Source organism: Castanea sativa, chromosome 12 (assembly GCF_040712315.1).
Source record: "Castanea sativa cultivar Marrone di Chiusa Pesio chromosome 12, ASM4071231v1".
NCBI lineage: Eukaryota > Viridiplantae > Streptophyta > Magnoliopsida > Fagales > Fagaceae > Castanea > Castanea sativa.
Window position 1 is genome coordinate 47,600,392 of NC_134024.1, and position 19,753 is coordinate 47,620,144.

A 19,753-nucleotide genomic window follows, 5' to 3' on the forward strand; every position below is an offset into this window, starting at 1 on the left:
TTTATTAATTAAGAAAAAGCAACAAAAACATTATGGAGAAGAGCTTCTTCGAGGAAACAATGATCCTCTTCAATCCAGACAGAAAAGTCAGCAATGCCATAAGCATGCTTAGCTAATAAATGGGCAGGCCTATTGCCTTGCCTACCAATATGGGAGAACTTCACATTTCTAAACCCATGAGCAAGCGACCTCACATTGCTTAGTACTGCAACCAAGGCAGGAGGTGGAGAAGTTTCCTTGAGAGCATTCACTACCACCAACGAATCCCCTTCAAGCACAAAATCATGGATAAGCATGTCCCTTGCAAACTGAAGACCAAACTCAAACGCCTTAGCCTCTGTTTCCACAGCTCCTAATGATGCCACAATCTTCTTACTACATGTGCCAACCACCTTTCCTTCTGCGTCTCTGATCAGCACCTAGGAAGTACAGACGTGGCGCCGGAGGTGCCGCACCCGCGTCCGACGCGGCGCAACGCGGCGACGCGCGAGGGACGCCGCTGCTCGCACGTCGGTGCCATGTCGGGCCGCGTCAGCCACGTGTTTTCCTTTTTTGTCCACCCGACTCGCGCCGACGCGGCTTGAATCGCGCCGACTCGGCGCCGATTCGAGCAGATTCGGGCCGATTCGGCCAGAATCAGGCTGTTTCGGCCGTATCTGTCCGTATCAGCCGGCGACCGAAACAGCCGAAACAGTCCCGAAACGGCCGAAACAGACCGAAATAGGCCTTGAATCATGCCGCAACAGCCGAGATCGGCTCTAAATGAGACCCAAAAACCCTAAATCTGTCCTTCCTCAATTTTATTTTGAATATTTGTTGCTTCTTTTGTGTTTTCTTTTTGGTTTTGTGTTGTGTTTTGTGTTTCTTGCTTTCTTCTTTCTTTGTTTTATGAATCAAGGCATAGTAATATGTTTTTTAAGAATATTTTAATAGTAAAAATATATAGAAAATATAAATAATAATTTTTTTAATAATTTTTTAATTGCCGAGTCCCGCCGCACCCGCACCCGCACCCACCTTTTTCAAAAATTGCCGAGTCCCGCACCCGCACCTGCACCCGCACCCGTACCCGCACCCGCACCCGCACCCGTGCTTCATAGGTGGTGGGTGCCATTTAGGATATTCCTTCGTTTGTGCTACTGCCGGCAACTCGCAACAGAGTTGATATTCCCTCAAATACTCCAGAGCAAAGTCGAACAAAGCTTCACTACTTTTCTTCTCTCCTCCGTGTCTAGCCTTGTTTCTATTCATCCACATCACCCAAGCTATCATAAGAATCTTCTCAACTTCCTCATTTCCCCATTTCGCCACCATGATCACATACCACATAAGATCCATGAAGGAAGAAAAGGGTGAATTCATCAGCCCCGAGAACAACTTAGTTGCCCTCCAGACCTCCTTCGCGCTAGAACAGTGCCAAAACAGATGACCTGAAGATTCAGCTTCCAGGTGACATGCTTCGCAACAGCTATCCACCAACACTTTTCTCCTCTTCAGATTTTCCTTCGTGGGAAGTATGTCTCTACATGCCCTCCACGCGAAATGCCGCACTTTGTGAGGTAGATTGATACTCCACAAGTATTTCCAACACTTCCTTTGACTACCATCATTCGATACAGTGGTTGATCCTCCATTGGACATCCCTTCCATTGCAATCCAGTAGGCAGACCTGACACTGAACAAGCTCGTTGTAGTTAGAGCCCAAATTTGCTTATCTTCCTGAGGATTGGCGCTAAGAGGAATTCCACCTATTACCTCCGCCTCATGGGATAATAAAAGCTGCTTCACTAACTCATGTTTCCACGTTCCACTACCCATGCATCCTCATGAAGAGTAGACTGAGGGGAAACGACTTTGTAAGAAGAAGGAGTGGGCAACCATTTATCCTTCCAAATCCGAATGCTCCTACCATTCCCTACTTGCCAACAGACACCCTTTCAAACCACATCCTGTGCAGCCATGATACTCCTCCATGCATAAGAAGGATTGTTTCCCAAACTTGCTTCTACAAAGTCACATTGGGAGAAATATTTTGCCTTAAACACCTCATGCATTAAAGACTCACCCCCCTTTTGTACACGCCATCCCTGCTTTGTTAAAAGAGCAAGGTTAAATTGTTTTAATTGCTTAAAACCCATACCCCCATTAGCTTTTGGAGAACATAGCCTTTCCTAACTCATCCATGCCATCTTCCTTTCATCCTTACATTGACCCCACCAGAAATTTCTTATGAGGCTTGTCATCTCATCACACAGAGAATCAAGAATTTTAAAACAGCTTATGGTATTCGTTGAAATTTCCTATGCCACTGCCTTTATTAAGATCTCCTTTCCCGCCTGGGATAGTAGTTTTTCCTTCCAGCTAGATAATTTCTTGGACAACTTGTCTTTTATCTCCTTGAAAGTATTCTTCTTGTTCCTTCCCACCAGAGATGGAAGCCCTAGGTACTTCTCATGTTGTTTTATCACCTGTGCCCCGAACTTAGTCTTGATCTCATCTTGGACTTCCTTAGTAGTGTTACTACTGAAAAATAAGGAGGTCTTTATTCTATTTAGTTGTTGCCCCGAAGCCTGCTCATACACCTGAAATATCTTTTGTAGAGTCTCACATTCCATGGGAGTTGCTTTACGGAATATTATACTATCATCTACAAAAAATAAGTAAGATAATCGAGGTCCCCCCCCTACAAATAGACACCCCCTCCAAAGCACCATCAGCAACAACTTTCTTAATTAAAGCAGAAAGGCCTTCAGCACAAAGCAAAAAAAGATAGGGAGATAAAGGATCACCTTGGCGAAAACCCCTCGAGGGGGTAATTTTGCCACTCAGTTTGCCATTAATCCTGATAGAATATGTAACAGAAGTAATGCACTGCATCATGGGCGCTCACCATCTAGGGGAAAAACCTAACCTCTCCATGATTTTCTCTAGGCACACCCACTCAACTCTGTCATACGTCTTGCTCATATCAAGCTTCAAAGTCATCTCCCCCACACTCCCCGTCTTTCTTTGACTGATATAATGCATGGTTTCAAAAGCAACCAGAATATTGTCAGTAATTAGTCTGCCATTTACAAAGGCACTCTGCGTGTCACTGATAATGGAAGGAAGTACTTTCTTCAGTCTGTTAGCCAGAGTTTTGGATGCCAATTTATAGACCACATTACACAAGCTAATAGGTCTGTATTCTGTCACCCTTTTGGGATTACTGATTTTTGGAATTAAGACAATGTGGGTATCATTAAAATTAGGTGGGGACAGACCAAAATTTAAAAACTCTAACACTGTTCGTACAACCACCTCACTCACCATAGGCCAAAAATGTTGAAAAAATAGAGGAGGCATCCCATCAGGGCCAGGAGCCTTTAAAGGGTACATTTGTGTTAAAGCCCTATACACCTCACTTGGTTGAAACTCTCTTACCAGGCTAGAATTCATACTATCAGTAACCTTTGGTTGGACTGCCTCCAATAAATTTGTGAACTCAGTTGGATTACTGGAAGTGAATAACTTCGTATAGTAATTCTGAAAAATTTGCTCAACTACATCTTCCTCTTCTTGCCATACCCCTACCTCATCATAGATGCCATCCATCATATTCTTCTGGTGTCTAGCTGAAGCCTTAGCATGAAAAAACCTAGGATTGCGATCTCCCTCTCTAAACCAGTTAAGCCTCGACCTCTGCTTCCACATGGCACCTTCCTTGTCCAACCAGCAATTTAACTGCACCCTTGTTTCTCTTCTATCATGAATAGTCTCCCTTGATGTTTTTTGCACCTCCAGCCATTCTAAATGCTTCTGCAGTTGAGAAATCTTCTTATCCATGTGCCCAAACTCAGTCTGGTTCCAAGCAGTCAATCTAGCACAACATGATTCCAAGCATGAATGAATCGGGAACATGGGATCAGAAATAACACCTTCAGACCATGCCTTGGAAAAAATCTGTGCACACTTGGGATCCTTAAGCCACATGGATTCGAACCTAAAAATTCTCCTTATCTTCTTTCTCTTCGGCTTAGGACGAAACAGTAGCAACAGTTGACTATGATCAGATGTGGAGGTCAACTTATGTAGGACCACAGCATCAGGAAATTGAAGCAGCCACTCTTTTGAAACCAACGCCCTATCAAGGTGTTCTCTAATTTGGACTCCCTCACAAGTTTGGTACCACCACGTGAATATAGGCCCATTAAATCGCGCCTCATGAAGCCCACATGACCATATAGTATTTTTAAACCGAGACATCTGACTAATGGGCCACTCCACGCCACCTTCTTTCTCCTCCATTCTTGTGATCTCATTAAAATCGCCAATGACCACCCAAGGAAGCTGGCTGCTGCTGCTTAAGGTCTGTAGCATTCGCCAAGAATCAGCTCTTAGAGATGTTGTTGGGTTTCCATAAAACCCGATTAGGTGCCACTGCCCTCCATATCCACCCCCTTCAGCCCATGCATCAATATACGTCAAATTTGCATTTTTTATTGCACAGTAACCTCCGATTTCCAAAATAAAGCTAAACCACTGCTAAGACCATTGCTTGGAACAACAAAGCTATTTTGAAAACCACACCTATCCTGAACACTACGCATCCATTCATATTTCGATTTAGTTTCCATCAAGAACACAAAAGAGGGATCTTCTATCCTAATTACCTTCTTCAAGGCATTAACTGTCTGGAGGTTCCCAAGCCCTCAAGAGTTCCAACTTAGGATACTCATTGGGCCTGGCGGGGTTGCTCCACAACCTCCGCCACTCCTAAATCTGTAGCAAAAAACAAGCTAAGTTTTTTAGTCTCCTCCTCCACCTTTTGCTTCTTCTCATTTTCTTCCCTTCCATCCTGAAGACCATTTGCCTTCTCTATCTTCCGTTTCATTCCAATCTCACATCCTTGGGCCTCCACCTCCATATTTTCCTTTTGTAAGTGTGGTAATCTTGTCCAGCCACCCTTTCTTATCCCTTGTGATCCATTGGGCTTATTATTCGGCCCACTTGTATCCTCCTTAAGGCCCTTTGCCTCTTTTGGGCCTTCCTTCTTCCCTTTTTTGTGCCATTTGTTCCATCCACTTTATCAGCCCATCCCACGTGAAAACCCTCAGACACCGAACCTTTATCCCACTCACCCATAACTTCTACTTGTGAAGAAGCCTTAGTCAACTCCCGTGTGCCCGTAGATTGCTCTGTCCTATCTGTACGCTCACCTTCCCTCTGCAAATTACATATAATCTTTGTAACAACCGAATTTGGGTTATAGAAGTCCTTTGAAATTGCGTTATCAATATCCTGTATTTCCGCCTCAAAATCCGTAGTAGTATCTCTTGGGATTGAATTCCCCACAAATCAAGGACTTTCCGAAAAAGTCTGTACCAAACTCTGTTCGTCCCTTTCCATCTCCGCCATCGTTGGCTGCGAACATCCCTCCCCCATGACCTTCCCACCCCCCTTTATCGATGAACATGGGACCAAAAGCTCCTTCCTATACTGGTGAGAAGGTACCGTTGTCATACCTGTCAAGGCAAGTTGTGTCTGGCCACCCCCCCCCCCCCCCCCCCTTGAATCCTCTAACTTCTAGAGTTTGTCTTCGAACTAGACTGAACTGTGATGCTCGAATCCAATGACCAAACTGCTGGCTTTCCACTGGTAGCGTGCCCTTGCTGTTTAACCATAACTCGCAATCCTTGTCATTATAAGAAAGCATACCACACCAAAAACAAATGTTGGGCAGACATTCATATTGGAACGAAACCCAACTCTCCAATCCTTCATCAAACATTACTTTCCTTCCCCTACACAGTGGCCTGGATATATCAACTGATACTCGGACATGCATGAATGTACCTCCCTTCATCTCCGTAGTGTCTCTAGAACCAATAACAGGGCCAATCATCTCTCCGATTTCTATTGCTACTTCCGGAGTCATAAACTGATAAGGGAGATCATGGATTTGAACCCAGAAAGAGCACAGTTTGAAATCTAGATCCTTTAAGGATTTACTCCCATCGAATCGTTGAAGCACCACCAGATGCCAATCGAACGACCATGGTTCTCCCAATAACACTTTTTCCACATCCACTTCAAGTTCAAATGCAAACAGTAATACATTGTTCCCGACATTGGTGATATGGAAATACTCCTTGGTTAGCCAAAGAGGTCGGAAAGTCCTTGCCACCGCTTCCACATTCAGCGCCCTTCTAGTCAAGAATTTCGCCGCCAAAACATGCTCCGATATACGTTGGTGGTTAGACAATCTCACCTTCCTACCCTCTCTCACAAACAGTGAAAGTTTCTCGCATCTGCTTGTGATTTCTTCCATCCTTCCACAAAAAACCTCCCCAAACCACCCCCTACTAGTATAAACTATTGGGACCTACCTTCTCCCTTTAGAGAAGAGAGAAACACCAATGCTACATGTTGGGAAAATTTAGACCCCGGTTGATAGAATTAACAAGTTTTAAATCCAAGTTGTTAATTAGATTTATTATGCATAAAACTTGTTAAAACACACAAACATCAATATAATGTCAAAACTAAGTGCAGCAGAAAAATAAATAAGACAAGATATGATGACCCAGGAAAACCAATGAAACCAACCAGCTTCACAGTAAAAAACCTGGGGGGAAACCTTCCCGAAAAGCAATCCACTATAGTAAAGAGAAGTTTCATATCTAGTACAAAACCTTTGTCCTTAGACTCTACAATCCCCGTAGATGAACTCACAGCAAAAACCTTCTACCGCTTCAGAACCTTTGAACTCTTCAATATATGAACGCCACCCTTTGATGCACGGATCCCAGTACGTGACTAACTCCTTTGCACGAATCTCAGTATGTGACTCACTCACCAACTTGAGAAAGAAGAATGTTAGCTGCAAAGTTCTTCACTCCATTAACAATGAAGATCAAGAAACACTTGGTTACAAGTCCCTAAGGCGCAAAAACGCAGTAGCTTCTTCTAGAGAGAATAAGGTTTCGGTCACATTTTTCATATGTTCTCCTTGTATTCTCTTATGTGACGGCCTCTAAAATATGCCTTATATATGTTTAGGGTTGTGAAAAAATAAACCCTACACAAATACAAAAGCCTGGCCCAAAAATCAGATCTGAAAATTCTGATTTCCGTAACCTCGATAGATAGCCTCGATAGATAGCATCTGTCGAGCCTCATTAAACCTCGATAGATAGTTATCTGTCGAGCAGCTGTCCACCAGGTTTCCAGCAGCTATCCAGCTTTAGTAAACACATTTTCTTCACTTGTTTCTTGGTCCAATCTTCATGACTTTAATACTAGACTTGAACAACACGATCTTGAAGTATTAAACATATTCTGGATCTACTCAAATACAAGTAAAATACGTTTTGTCAAAGAATTAGCTAACTACATAAAATATGTCCTTAACACTACAAACTGAGGTTTAGGCATCGCGGAACCTTAGACCCCTAGGCTGAGAACTACAACACACTACAGTTTATGTCTCTTCACAATTTCCATACGAATTGACTTTAATTTGTGAAGTATAAATAATCGTGAGTGCGTCTGATTGGAAGAAAAAGAGCATGTCTACCTTTAATTAGTGCTTAGCATACGGATTGTCTAATTATAGACTTGAACCTCCCATTGTTGATTGGTCCGCATAGCAGTGCAGCAGTCACAAACTTGAGACCTTTTGTTGGCCAATTTTATATGCTTACGGTCTGAATCAATTTCTTTGTCATCATATATATATATATATATATATATATATACACACTTCTGTGCTTTAATTTTTAATTGTGTTAATTTTGTTTTTCAAATTAATTTTAGAACTAAATCAATCTTATCTTTAATTATAGCAACTTAAACTTATAAGCACAAAATTGATTATAATTTGAATGTATAGAGAGATGAAATAAAGTAAATTTGAAGCATCATAGTAAAAATTAATAACTTTAAAGCTCAAACATCCAAGTTTAGTTAGCTTAATTTATAAATAAATAAAATAAAAATAAAAACATAGTACAATACGCTAAGCTTAGTGAACAGTTTTTAAGGGTTTATTTGGTTGGAAAAGTGAGATGATAAAAAAGATTTTAATTTTTCTAATTTTTGTTTAATTATGGGGTGAAAAAAGTGAAGGGATGAAAAAGAAATTATTTGGTTGAGAGAAAAAACTAGAGGATAGAAAATTGAGTTTGTATAAATTTAACATTATATCTCTATTAAATAAAATAAACTAACACATTATATTTTTATTAAAAAAAATAGTGTATGATCAAATGAAAACTTTATTTATTTATTTATTTTTAAATATAACAGTACACAAAACTCAAGAGCGCAAAAAAAAATTTATTAAAAAAAAAGCCAAAACTGGTGAGAAAAGAAAAAAAAAATGAGCACAAAAAAAAAAGAAAAAGAAAAAAGAAACTTGAGATTCAGAAAACATTGAAAAAGAAAAAAGGACAAAAATGAAAGATAAGATTCATAAAATCAACAGTTGAACGTTGGTGTTGGTGTTAGGGTAGTTTCAAAATATATATATTTTTGGGTAAATTTCATACATACCTCCTGAGATTTAGGCTAATGTTGTTTAGGTTCAAAATTAACTAATTTAGTCCCTAAAACCAATTTAGTTCTTAAAACAGTTGAGAAAACATAATTAACTATTTAGAAACTAAATTAGCTAATTTTAAAAAGTCTTGAACATAATTAGCATTAACCTCAATCTCAGAGCTTGATAGTAAAATTTACCCTATATTTTTTTATTTTTTTTCCATTTCTAAATGGAGTACTTGTAGGTACCTAAGTTGTAAAGTCATTCCATAGGAAAAATATCTTGTAAGCCGCGGGACATATACAACTTTTGTGAAGCTGACATATGGTCCTCACAGCCTCACAGCGGACCATGAGCTTTAAAAAAGTCCGTGATATTTGGACTGACTATATTTTATCTACAGATACTTCAAAGACATTTGAGTACTCTGTTTGTCGTTTAGCTGAAAGAAGCGACGTAATTCAGCGAAATAAAAGAAAAAGAAAGAGGAGCATAATTGCCTTTGGTAGGTGAGTGCGTTCTCTTTAGGTTGAAAGAAATTGACGTATAGTCGTGACTGGTGAGGTGAGTGCGTTTTGATGTGCTGCATGTCTACCTTTTTTTTTTTATGAAAGAGCAAGGAAGAGAGCAATAGAAAATAAAAGTAGATTGATATATATTTGTTGCCAAATTATACTTTCGGTCTGTTTCAATTTCTTTCTCATAAAGTTAAGTCAGTACTTAATTATTAATGATGTTAATTTTGTATGTCAGTTCAGTTTTCAAATTAATCAAATTTATCTTACAATCATGTCACCTTTTAACAGATAAGCATAAAATTGATTTTTTTTTTTTTTTTTTTTGAAAGTTCAGAGATGAAAATAAGTAAAATTTGAAAATTAAAGGATAAAATTTACACAATTAATATTTAAGAGGCTTTATTTTAAAATTTCAAGAATGAAATTGATGCAATTAAATGCATAGAAATGAAATTGAAATTAATTGTTACATTTTTTTTTTGAGAATGAAACCTGAGAATTTAATTAAAATAGAATCAGCCAACATCAACTAAGAGTATAGAGTAAAGGTGTGGTGGAACATCCTCCATCCATATCAAATAACCACTAACATGTATACCATGTTTAGCTAGGTTATGAGCAACAGAATTTCCAAGCCGACGTACATGGGAAAAAGAAATACAACCGGACTCTGTCAAGGCTTTGGCTGAGTCGAGGATATGACCAAAGGGAGAAAGAGAGTCCTCATTGCTGCTGAGAGTGTTGATCACATGTTCTGAATCACCTTCAAGAATAAAGGATAAGTAGCCAATTTCTAGTGCGAAGGAGATAGCCCGTGCTGCTGCCAATGCTTCAACCAAATCTGAAGAAAAGGGAAAGGGAACTCGCTCAGACAGCGACGCCAACGCATGGCCTTGGCAATCACGTACCACCACACCCAGACCAGCTCTGCCTATATCTTTGAAAGTCGCTCCATCGAAGTTAACCTTCAGAGAATTTGGGGGAGGAGGTGACCATCTGACTCCTGTGGGTGAATGGGTAGACATCTGTGAAGAGGTCGTGAGGTTTGCTCTGCTGAAATCCTAGAGTGCTTGCTATGTCGTTGGGGCAACCTATGATATCGGGTAATCAGAATTTTTTACTCTAATTTGAATCCTGTGGTACCAGATTGTCCATAACAACATTGCTAACTTCTCCAGATTTTTTCCTTCCCGCTGTGCATATAATATGAGGTCTGAAATGTTGGAAAAACAGTGGGAACAATGAAAGTCGAACTCAGGAAGAGCTTCCCATATCTGAGCTAATTCAGTGCAGTCCCATAGCGCATGCAAGATACTTTTTGGTTCTCTATTGCAGTGGTCACAGATATCAAATGTCAGAATCATCCATTTCCTCAGACTCACGTTTGCTAGCATCACGTTCCGGCAAGCTCTCCAAAGCAAGTTTTTTACTTTATTTGGAACGGACAAACCCCAGACCAGCTTCCAAACTCCATTATCTTGATTCGGACCCACTGTGGTTGGGTTATTTAAATTTTCTTTGGCTAGAAATTTATAACCTAACTGCATTATGTACTGACCCGAGGATGTATATGGCCAAATTAATTTGTCTTCAGCTGAGGAGTTACAGAGAGGAATGCTTTCTATCAAATCAACGTCTTGTGGATTAAACAAGCCCTGTAACAGACTTGAATCCCACTATTTTGTACCCGGATCAATGAGGCCTGCCACCTTTGCTTCCTCAAAACCATCAACTGTTGGAGACAAAATTCTTGGATGATTATTGTATGGTAGCCATGCATCAAGCCAAACCCCAATTGATTCTCCATTGCCCACTCTCCATCTAGCACCTTTTAAGAGACACATCATGACCTTTTAGCATGCTTTGCCATGCATGAGAACCAACACTTGAATTAGGAGCCTCCATTATAGAGCAATTAGGAAAAAAATTGAATTTAAAAACCCGGTAGAATAGGGATTCCTTGTGGTGTAGAAGTCGCCATGCTTACTTAGCTAGCAAAGCATCATTGAAGAGGGCTAGGCCTTTAAAACCCATTCCACCTTCAGATTTAGCTTCGCATAAAGTTTCCCATTTGACCCAATGCACTTTTCTTCGATCACCCTTCTGTCCCCACAGGAACTTTCTAATCAGGCTTTCAATCTCTATGCATATTTATATCATTGTTAGAAAGCATTATCATACTTATTTTGAGTTAATTCATGCATTTTATATTTGGTTTTCGAATAATGGTGAATAATCAATTTTGTGCTTAATTGAATCTTATTGCGTGAATTTGTCTTTTGTAGGAAAATGAAATTAAATAAGTGGATTTTTGCAAAGAATGATGCTAATGGACTTTAAATTTACAAGGGTCATGATGAAGTTAAAGAAGGCCAACCCAATTAAATTTAAGTCCAATTGGAGCAGAGAATCAAAGAAAATATGCATCAAATCCAAGTCCAATTCGGATTAGGATTCCAGCCTGTTCATCAGTTAATATTTTTGGCATAACTTTCGGCTCAAATGTCCAATCGAGATGATTCAAGTTGGGCTGGAAATTTATCTTAAAGGACTACAACTCTGTAGTTTACCAAAAGTCCAAATTCTGACGTTAAATGGGTCAAAATCGTCGGTTAAGTGAAGCCTAAAAATCTGGGATTTCCCCAAACGAGAATTCAACTTGTAATAGGATTCCTTGACTTATTTAAAGGCTCTTTAGGGCAAAATTCAAGAAGGCTAGTGCTAGGGCTGGGGGGCTGAACATAGAGAGTGCGGCTACTTCTTTGGTTTTCTCCCATGACAGTTAGTTTTATTTTTATTTGTCTAGTTTAATGTTTAGTATTTTATTCTTGTGTTTTATTTTAATTACTATGAGTAGCTAAATTTATAATTAGGATTGAGGATGAAATCTTTTTAAGGATTATCAGTAATATTTATGTGATTTGATTTTTCCCACAATAGTAGTTCTTTAATGATATAAATTGTTCTTACTTCATATCAATTGACTGAGATGAGATTCTAGATATGAGTTCAATCATGTTTTTCTCATGATTTAGGATTTATCTTAATTAGTTGAATGCTTGGTTTATTAATTCTTGATTATAAAATTTGATATCACTTGTAATTTGTTGTCAATGGATACAATTTACGATTTGATTTTTAGAATTGGATATATCTTGTGATTTGTTTGGTTACAGATATAATTGATGATTTGATTTTATACCTAAGAAGTGAAGAAGAACATGCTTTTGAATTTTTAAAATAAGGATTTTAATGAGAATATTTTCTATGATAGCAAGATTGATTTCTAGATTATCATGCAGTGGTTGGGAAAAATTAATGATCATAAACATATGCTGATATGAATTAATAAGGTGGATTCCAAAACCTTAATTCCTTCCCTTGATTGTTTACATCTTTTTATTGTTTTATATCTTTTGCTTAGTTTAACTATTTCCTTAATTTGATTATTTGCATAGTTTATTTAATTTCAAAACAACCAATTTTTATTAAACTAGATTAGGATTAATTTGGTTAAGATTTAATTAATTTTTCTACGTTCATTCAAGTCTCTGTGGGTTCAACCTCGTTCTTATCAAACTATACTTCGGTACGGTTCGTACACTTGCGAGTATTTTAAAATTTCACAACACATAAACCCACTGGAAGCTTGAAACAGCTTATTGTGTAGGTTGGGATAGCTTGTACCACTGCCTTGATAAGGATTTCCCTCCCTGCTTGAGATAGTAGTTTTTCCTTCCACCCTTGAGTTTTTTTCCAAACTCACTCCTTTATGCAGTTGAAGCTTGCCTTTTTATTTCTCCCCACAAGTGATTGTAAGCCCTAATACTTCTTATATTGTCTTATTTCAAGAACCCCAATGCTACCTTGATGTGATCTCTGAGCTTTTCAGAAGTGGATTTACTGAAGAAAATGATAGTTTTGCTTTTATTTATTTGCTGCCCTGAATATTTGCCACATGTGTCTAGGATGTTCAAGACAATCTGGCATTCTTGAGTGGTTGCCCTGCAAAACAAAAGACTATCATCTGCAAAAAGGAGGTGAGTCAGACGAGGAAAAGGAAAGGGGAGAGTGGGTCTCCCTGGCGGATACCTCTTGAGGGGTAGATCATGCCTTTGGGTTCTCCATTGACAATGATTGAATATGAGACAGAAGTAACACACAGCATAATCAACTTAATCCACTATTCGGTAAACCCCATTGTCCTCATCACTGCTTCTAAATATGGCAATTCCACCCTATCGTAAGCTTTGCTCATATCGAGTTTTATTACCATAAAATCATCATTTCCAGTGTGTTTCTGCATACCATGGAGAGATTCAAAGGCTACCATAATATTATCAGAGATAAATCTACTTATTGTAAAAGCACTTTAGTGCTCTGTGATAATTTTTGGTAAAATTATTTTCAATCTATTTGCCAAAAAATTTGAGAAAATCTTGTATAGAACATTGCGAAGACTAATGGGTCTAAATTCAGAGACATATTCTGGGTTCTTTTTCTTGGGAATAAGGGTGATAAAAGTGTGATTTAAGTGCTCAGGTAAGGAAGCATTGTTGAGGAAATTAAGAACAGATTGACATACATCATCACCAACTAAATTCCAGTAATGTTGATAAAATAAATGGGACATACCATCTGGTCTAGGGGCTTTGAGAGGAGCCATCTGTTTGATTTCCTATTGTACTTCCCATGCCTTGAACTCTGTGGACAACTGAGCATTCATCTCATTACTGGTGACTTTATTGATGGAGTCTGTGGTTGCTGCATTATGTGGTAAATTTGCCGAGATAAACAACTCCTGAAAATAGTCAATCAGGCACTTTTCAACTTCTTCAGGATTTGATGTCCAATCACCAGATGCAACTCAGATCTTCTGTATTGAATTTTTCCTCTTCCTTTGAGAGGCTTTGCTGTGAAAGAATTTGGAATTTTTATCACCATCTTTTGCCCATAAAACTTTTTCCCATTGAAACCACATCCTATTCTCCTTATCTATGAGCTCAATGATCTACCTTTTCAACTCCCTCACTCGATGGTTCGAGCCACTTCTCATTGCTTCCTTCTCGGCATCCACTAGGAATCTTCTTCTTTTTTGCTAACTCCTTTCTAACATTTCCAAAATGATCCCGATTCCACCTCTTCAATTCCTTACCACACTTCTCTACTTTCCTCATCACTTTAGTAGAAGGGTCAACCATGACATTAGAAGACCATATGGCTTCAACCACCCTTGAACTGCCCGGATCAGAGAGCCACATTTCCTCAAAGCGAAATGGCTTAGTTGTAACTACAACATCCAGTCCATCAGGTACAATCCAAAGGGGGCAGTGGTCTGAGGAGTCAAATGAAAGATGGTGGATTTTTGTTCTCAGAAATTTCAATAACCAGTCATTGGTAGCAGATCCACGATCCAATCTTTCCCATATTGAATGTCCATCTGCGAAATGCTTTTGCCATGTATAAGGAAAGCCCTCAAAACCCAGATTAATAAAGGCACACTTGTCTATAGCATCTCTAAATAGCTGCATCTGGTTTTGACTTCTGTTACTACCCCCTAACTTCTCAGAGCTTTGAACAATTTCATTAAAATCTCCTACACAGAGCCATGGGAGACTGAATCTGTTATTCAATGGAAGAAGCATGTTCCAGGATTCAAAACGCTTGTGAGTAACTGGATCTTTATTTCCCTTGTTAATGATGGCATCTATATGGTTCTTTTTTAGAAAGTATCAATGCTCAAATCAATGGAGTTTCGCCAGTATAGCGCTAATCCACCTCCTCTATTAGTTCTTTCCACAAAAAAAAAAAAAATCAAAATCAAAATCAAAAAAATCAAAATCAAAATCAAAATCAATCTGTCATTGAATGTCTTTTAGCCTTGCTTCATCTGCCTATGTTTTGGCTATAAACACGGCAGAGGAATCTTTTGCCCGAATCACTACTTCAAGCTCCTTCCCTATATGTAGGTTCTCAAGCTCATGACAGTTCCATACTATGAAACTCATTAGGATTGGCGAGGCTGCTTAACAACCTCCATCATTGAATTGTCTTGTTCTTCAACCTTCGAAACCTGAACTTTCTTATTTGGTAACTCAAGTTGGGTTGTACTGCCATGGCTTCTAGTTCTTTTAGTCAATACAGTAACCTGCATTGGAGAATCATTAGAGAAGGTGTGACGTGCAATTTTGTTTCCACTTGCGAAGAGTAGTGGAATCCGTGGGAAGTTCCTCACATGGACATTCCTTATGTGGATTTTCGAGATTACCATTATCTTCTCCTATAAAATCTCCACTAGGGACCATAATAACCCTTATTCAACTAAAGTTGGTTTAGCCTAACTTCAATTTAATCAAGATACACCAGAAAACCTAGTCCCAAAAATAAAAAAGTCAAAATCCATCCAACTCTGCTCATTTTGTAGTCCAATTCAAAAATGACTCCCCACTAGTCACCGATTGCTAGCATCAGCCCTACATGATCTTTTACAAGCATCACGTGTCTAAAGTTTGCTTTTACCAGTGAAATATGCATGCACATCATCAGTCATATTGATAAGTACCAGCCACAGAGAAAAAAAGATAAAAGAAATAATATCCAAAATAGCACGTACTGTGGTTAATTTGTTCAATGTGCCATCAATTTGCGTAAAGTAAGCCTGCAAAATAAATTACTGCACAATTCAGACTTCACTGCAGATAAAACATGACAAATGAGAAGTAAATCAATGTTATAACCTCCAGTAACATTTCAAGCTCCTCCACATCATTCTCATCCCCACGAACTGTTACCACACTAGCTCTACTTGCTCTGGATATCTTTAAGCCAATGGTAGGGGAGGCAGGAAACCAATTGGCAGCGCCAGAGCCACTAACTAGTGAAGACGTACCAGCCAACTTTCTTGACAAGTAAAGGTCAGCCATATCATCATCATCATCAAGTAGTTGTTCAAGTTCATCTCTAACCTGCATTTAGTGATCAGAAGTGGATAAAACTAAGATTTTAAGGAATTAAAGGAAAGGTAAACATATTTCTTTTATTGTAACCTGGTCAAGTAACTTATTATCAAATCCACATCACAAATTCAGAGTGGCAGTGGTCCATATATTTTCCTGTTGGATTACACAGTTTACACTTATATGTAACATGATCTAGTGGGGATTATACTGCTTACGAAAACAGAAGAAAAGGCAGAACTGCAAATACATTTCTCAACCAACGACTTGCACTGATGTGGCATTGCACACTTAGAGCAATTAAATGCTATCTGTCAAAGATTCGAGATTTCTTTCATCATCAGTAGATTGTTTGATCCATTTCCATTTTCCTAAAACCATATAATCAAGACAATCAACTGTAACCTAGATGGTGCATAACATGAAGTCAACAGATTTGTTGCTCCAAACTTTCATATAGATATCATATCAGCTCCAAATTTTTGCTGACCCAAACCTATATGGCCAGTTACGCACAGAATCCAAAGCCATAACTATGTACACCGCATTCTAATAGATCAAGTTACAGGTAACAACCTTGTCAAATCTATAAAATTCACTTTCTATTGAAAAAAGTCCATTTTTCATCCCTAAACTATTGACAGTTTTGGGAGGAAAAAAGAATTTTCTTAGTGAGAGGGGGAAAAAGCAAAATCCATGCCAACTTTAGCAATGGAGACAATATTTTAGCCAAATAAAAATCTATACATTAGTTTTGATCAGTATACTTCAAAATAGGATTTTTTTTTTTTTTTTTTTTCCTATAAGCACAAAAATTGGGAGAACAAAAGCTATGTTTCAACTAAAGAAAATATTAGGAATCCAGCCATCACACACACAAAAGAAAGGAGCAAAATTTAGTAGGTTAGTCAACAATGTTTCTTATATATAATGTCCATAATGCATATCATAAAATTTTCTAAAAGGATAAAACACTAATGGTCTGTTTGTCTTGGCCTAAAATGCCAGCTTATTTCACTACCAGCTTTTGTAGAGTTTTTTAAAGCATCACTTTTTAAAGGTGCAGCTTTACTACTTGGGAAAATTATATTTGCAACAAAATAAGCCAAACAAGCTCATCAAACACACACACACACACTAAAAAGGACGGGTTTGATAACAAAAATTTTCTTTTGGTAAGCAGAAATACATTATTTCTCACATCACAACAAAAGTGCATACCTTTTGAACCCGAGCAGTTAACCTTGTCATTGCACTCTTCAATTTACAAACCCTATCCAAGTTACGGCTACTAATCTATAAAGAATAATTGTTCAGAAAAGATTGACAATAATGAAACACTACAAGAGGCTGAACAGCATCACAAGTGTGCAGAGCAGGAAAGAGTGATGAAGAATAAAAGAGCCCAAAGAGCCAAGGAGGTCGGATGTATATAGCATTAAAATGATTCCAAAATTAAAAAATAAATAAATAAAGGAATACAGTAAAAAAATGCACTCCCAAAAATTTTAAATCTAACATGAAGGATCATGAACTGTCCAGTGCCATGAGTCAGTACCACACCCTTAATAATTCTCCCCTTGAACTCCTACTAAACATCCAAAAGTAGACAATCAGTCTTATGAGCTTATATAAGCAGTCTACCCATTTCCTTAACTAAACCACTAACCGAGAGTCTTTTCCTTTTTCTTTTTCTTTTTTTTTTGGCTAAGGTAGTTGGAAGTGGGGGCAACTACAAAAAACAGCAAGACAATGGACCAGTTAAAGAAAGAGGAAACACATAAGCACTCACCTTGGACGTAAGCTCATCTAATGCAAGATAAGCATCAGTCTCCAATTCTGTTGTGCGTGCAGCAAGGAAACTACAAATAGCTTCCAAAGCTACCTCCAAGGCCCGGAATTCAAATGGAGACTCTACATTGCATAATTTAGATCATTCATATAACAAGAAATAAAAAAGGACTGACAAGGTTTGTTCTAATATTGAGAAAATACACAAGATGAAAATAATGCACATTTCCAAAACAACAATAACAGTCTGAACTCTTCACTAATCAAGATTGTTTTGATTCAATTTTTAAACATTAAATTAATATTGCTTACCATCTTCTTCACCCGCATCAATGTCATTTTGGCCCTCTGGGTACTCTTTCCCATCACCTAGTTCCAATAATGTACGTTAAAACCATATTGAAAACAAAAATAATATCATGAAGTATTCAACACTAGATTGAAATGTGAAAAGAGGAATACCACTGGGAATAAAGTGTGTTGTTTCACATTAAGCTTTGAGTTACCTTTTTTGAATCTTATGCCGTCTCGTATAATGAGGAGGAGGTCTTGCATGTCCTTCGTCAAATGCCTCGGGCCCAGCATTGTGTCCATGTTTATGCCCCCTGTCCCACAAGGAGGTGCCTTTGATATGCGTTTCGGCCGACCTTTTGCCACTGCAGGTAACCCAACAGTCTGCTCAGCCTGAACATGGGGTGGGTCGATGGCTGAAGAAGGGCCAGTAGACGTACTGTGGGAGGGTGGCTCTTGCTGCATGTCAGGTGGGGTTGGATCAATACCCAGGTCAAAGGATGGAATGGGTGACAACCGAGGAAATGACCGTGGGGTGGGTGGACGAATGTCAGACCCAGGACAAGGATATGGGGTGGGTGGAGGGATGGTGGGGCGATGAGATGACCGTGGGGTGGGTGGACGAATGTCAGACCCAAGACAAGGATGTAGGGTGGGTGAAGGGATGGTGAGGCTAGGGGATGGATGTGGGGTGGATGAAGGGATGGTGGGGCTAGGAGATGGATGTGGGGTGGATGGAGAGGGATCGGAGGTAGGGACAACCCGAGGGGTAGCAATAGGCGAACGAGGGCGACATCCTACCGGAGCTGTGCTCGTGCTTGGGCCCTTAGTAGTGCTTGGGCCCGTAGGAGTAGCTGCCTCCTCATTTGGGGCCTCAGGGATAGGAGGTTGTACACGTTCAATCGCATGCATTGCCGTCAGCACCTCAGTAATGTCCTTGTGGTCCTCCGTGCCCACTAGGTGACGCCTCAACAAACGGACATATCCTTCAATATGCACATGGAAAACCACACATATTAGTAATGCAATACCAAATCAACAATGCCAATTGATAATAAAATAAATGTTGGTTCTGAATTTGGTCCTGCTAGTAATAATTGCAAATTATAGGGAGACCAAGTGCTAAGCAGAAAATGTAGTAACATATATCATGTTCTCTAAACAGTGGTTTCATGCTAAAAAGTACGGTAAGATGTAGAAGACATTGAGAAGTTACCAGCAGAGTCACTATAACACCGGGCCTATCAATGAACCTCCGAGTTACTCTTTTGAACCAGTCGTGGTACTCGTGCTGTGGAGGCATATCACCAAGCACTGCTTCACAACGCCGTTGAAGGCGATTACCCCACTCATCGATATGCACAGCATGTTTTCGCATCCAATCAACACTGACCTTCCCCCTCAAATCAATGCCATAAAGCACTGTGTCAGTGTCAACATCGCAGGGAATTTCTTGGATCATCCCAAATTGACGAACGACACGATCCGGTGTATGTTTTTCTACTAGGTGGAAACATACAAGCGGCACCATTGCCGTCCACACAACCCTCCCTGCAACGCACCATGGCGGAAGGTCCTCTAACTTAGCTTCATATGGCTGCCACACCACCTACAACAACCAAAAAACAAGTACACAACACATTAGGCAACAATATTTATATTTCAAAGCTCAC

At 39.1% G+C, this 19,753-nt stretch overlaps 5 protein-coding genes and 1 pseudogene across 5 annotated transcripts; all 6 read right to left on the reverse strand.

Moving 5' to 3' along the window:
- Positions 1–8: 8 nt before the first annotated feature.
- LOC142620796 (uncharacterized) lies at positions 9–1,818 on the reverse strand. Its single transcript, XM_075794106.1, has 2 exons — positions 1,088–1,818; positions 9–375 (listed from the first exon to the last, which is right to left on the reverse strand). The coding sequence occupies exons 1-2, from the start codon at positions 1,816–1,818 to the stop codon at positions 9–11; spliced, it is 1,098 nt and encodes a 365-aa protein (XP_075650221.1).
- A 119-nt stretch (positions 1,819–1,937) lies between these two features.
- LOC142620797 (uncharacterized) lies at positions 1,938–5,397 on the reverse strand. The gene is made up of 7 exons (XM_075794107.1): positions 5,365–5,397; positions 5,121–5,205; positions 4,745–5,037; positions 2,891–4,521; positions 2,698–2,842; positions 2,469–2,582; positions 1,938–2,087 (listed from the first exon to the last, which is right to left on the reverse strand). The coding sequence occupies exons 1-7, from the start codon at positions 5,395–5,397 to the stop codon at positions 1,938–1,940; spliced, it is 2,451 nt and encodes an 816-aa protein (XP_075650222.1).
- Positions 5,398–5,558: 161 nt separating this feature from the next.
- On the reverse strand, positions 5,559–6,310 carry LOC142620798 (uncharacterized). The gene is made up of 2 exons (XM_075794108.1): positions 5,836–6,310; positions 5,559–5,674 (listed from the first exon to the last, which is right to left on the reverse strand). The coding sequence occupies exons 1-2, from the start codon at positions 6,308–6,310 to the stop codon at positions 5,559–5,561; spliced, it is 591 nt and encodes a 196-aa protein (XP_075650223.1).
- A 3,247-nt stretch (positions 6,311–9,557) lies between these two features.
- On the reverse strand, positions 9,558–10,067 carry LOC142620799 (uncharacterized). Its single transcript, XM_075794109.1, has one exon. It carries the CDS (start codon positions 10,065–10,067, stop codon positions 9,558–9,560), a length of 510 nt encoding a protein of 169 aa, XP_075650224.1.
- Positions 10,068–15,698: 5,631 nt separating this feature from the next.
- LOC142620800 (magnesium transporter MRS2-I-like) lies at positions 15,699–18,155 on the reverse strand. The gene is made up of 4 exons (XM_075794110.1): positions 18,146–18,155; positions 17,791–17,912; positions 17,220–17,294; positions 15,699–16,007 (listed from the first exon to the last, which is right to left on the reverse strand). Exons 1-4 carry the CDS (start codon positions 18,153–18,155, stop codon positions 15,732–15,734), a joined length of 483 nt encoding a protein of 160 aa, XP_075650225.1. The 3' UTR covers positions 15,699–15,731.
- A 136-nt stretch (positions 18,156–18,291) lies between these two features.
- On the reverse strand, positions 18,292–19,383 carry LOC142619380 (uncharacterized; annotated as a pseudogene).
- Between the last annotated feature and the right edge of the window lie 370 nt (positions 19,384–19,753).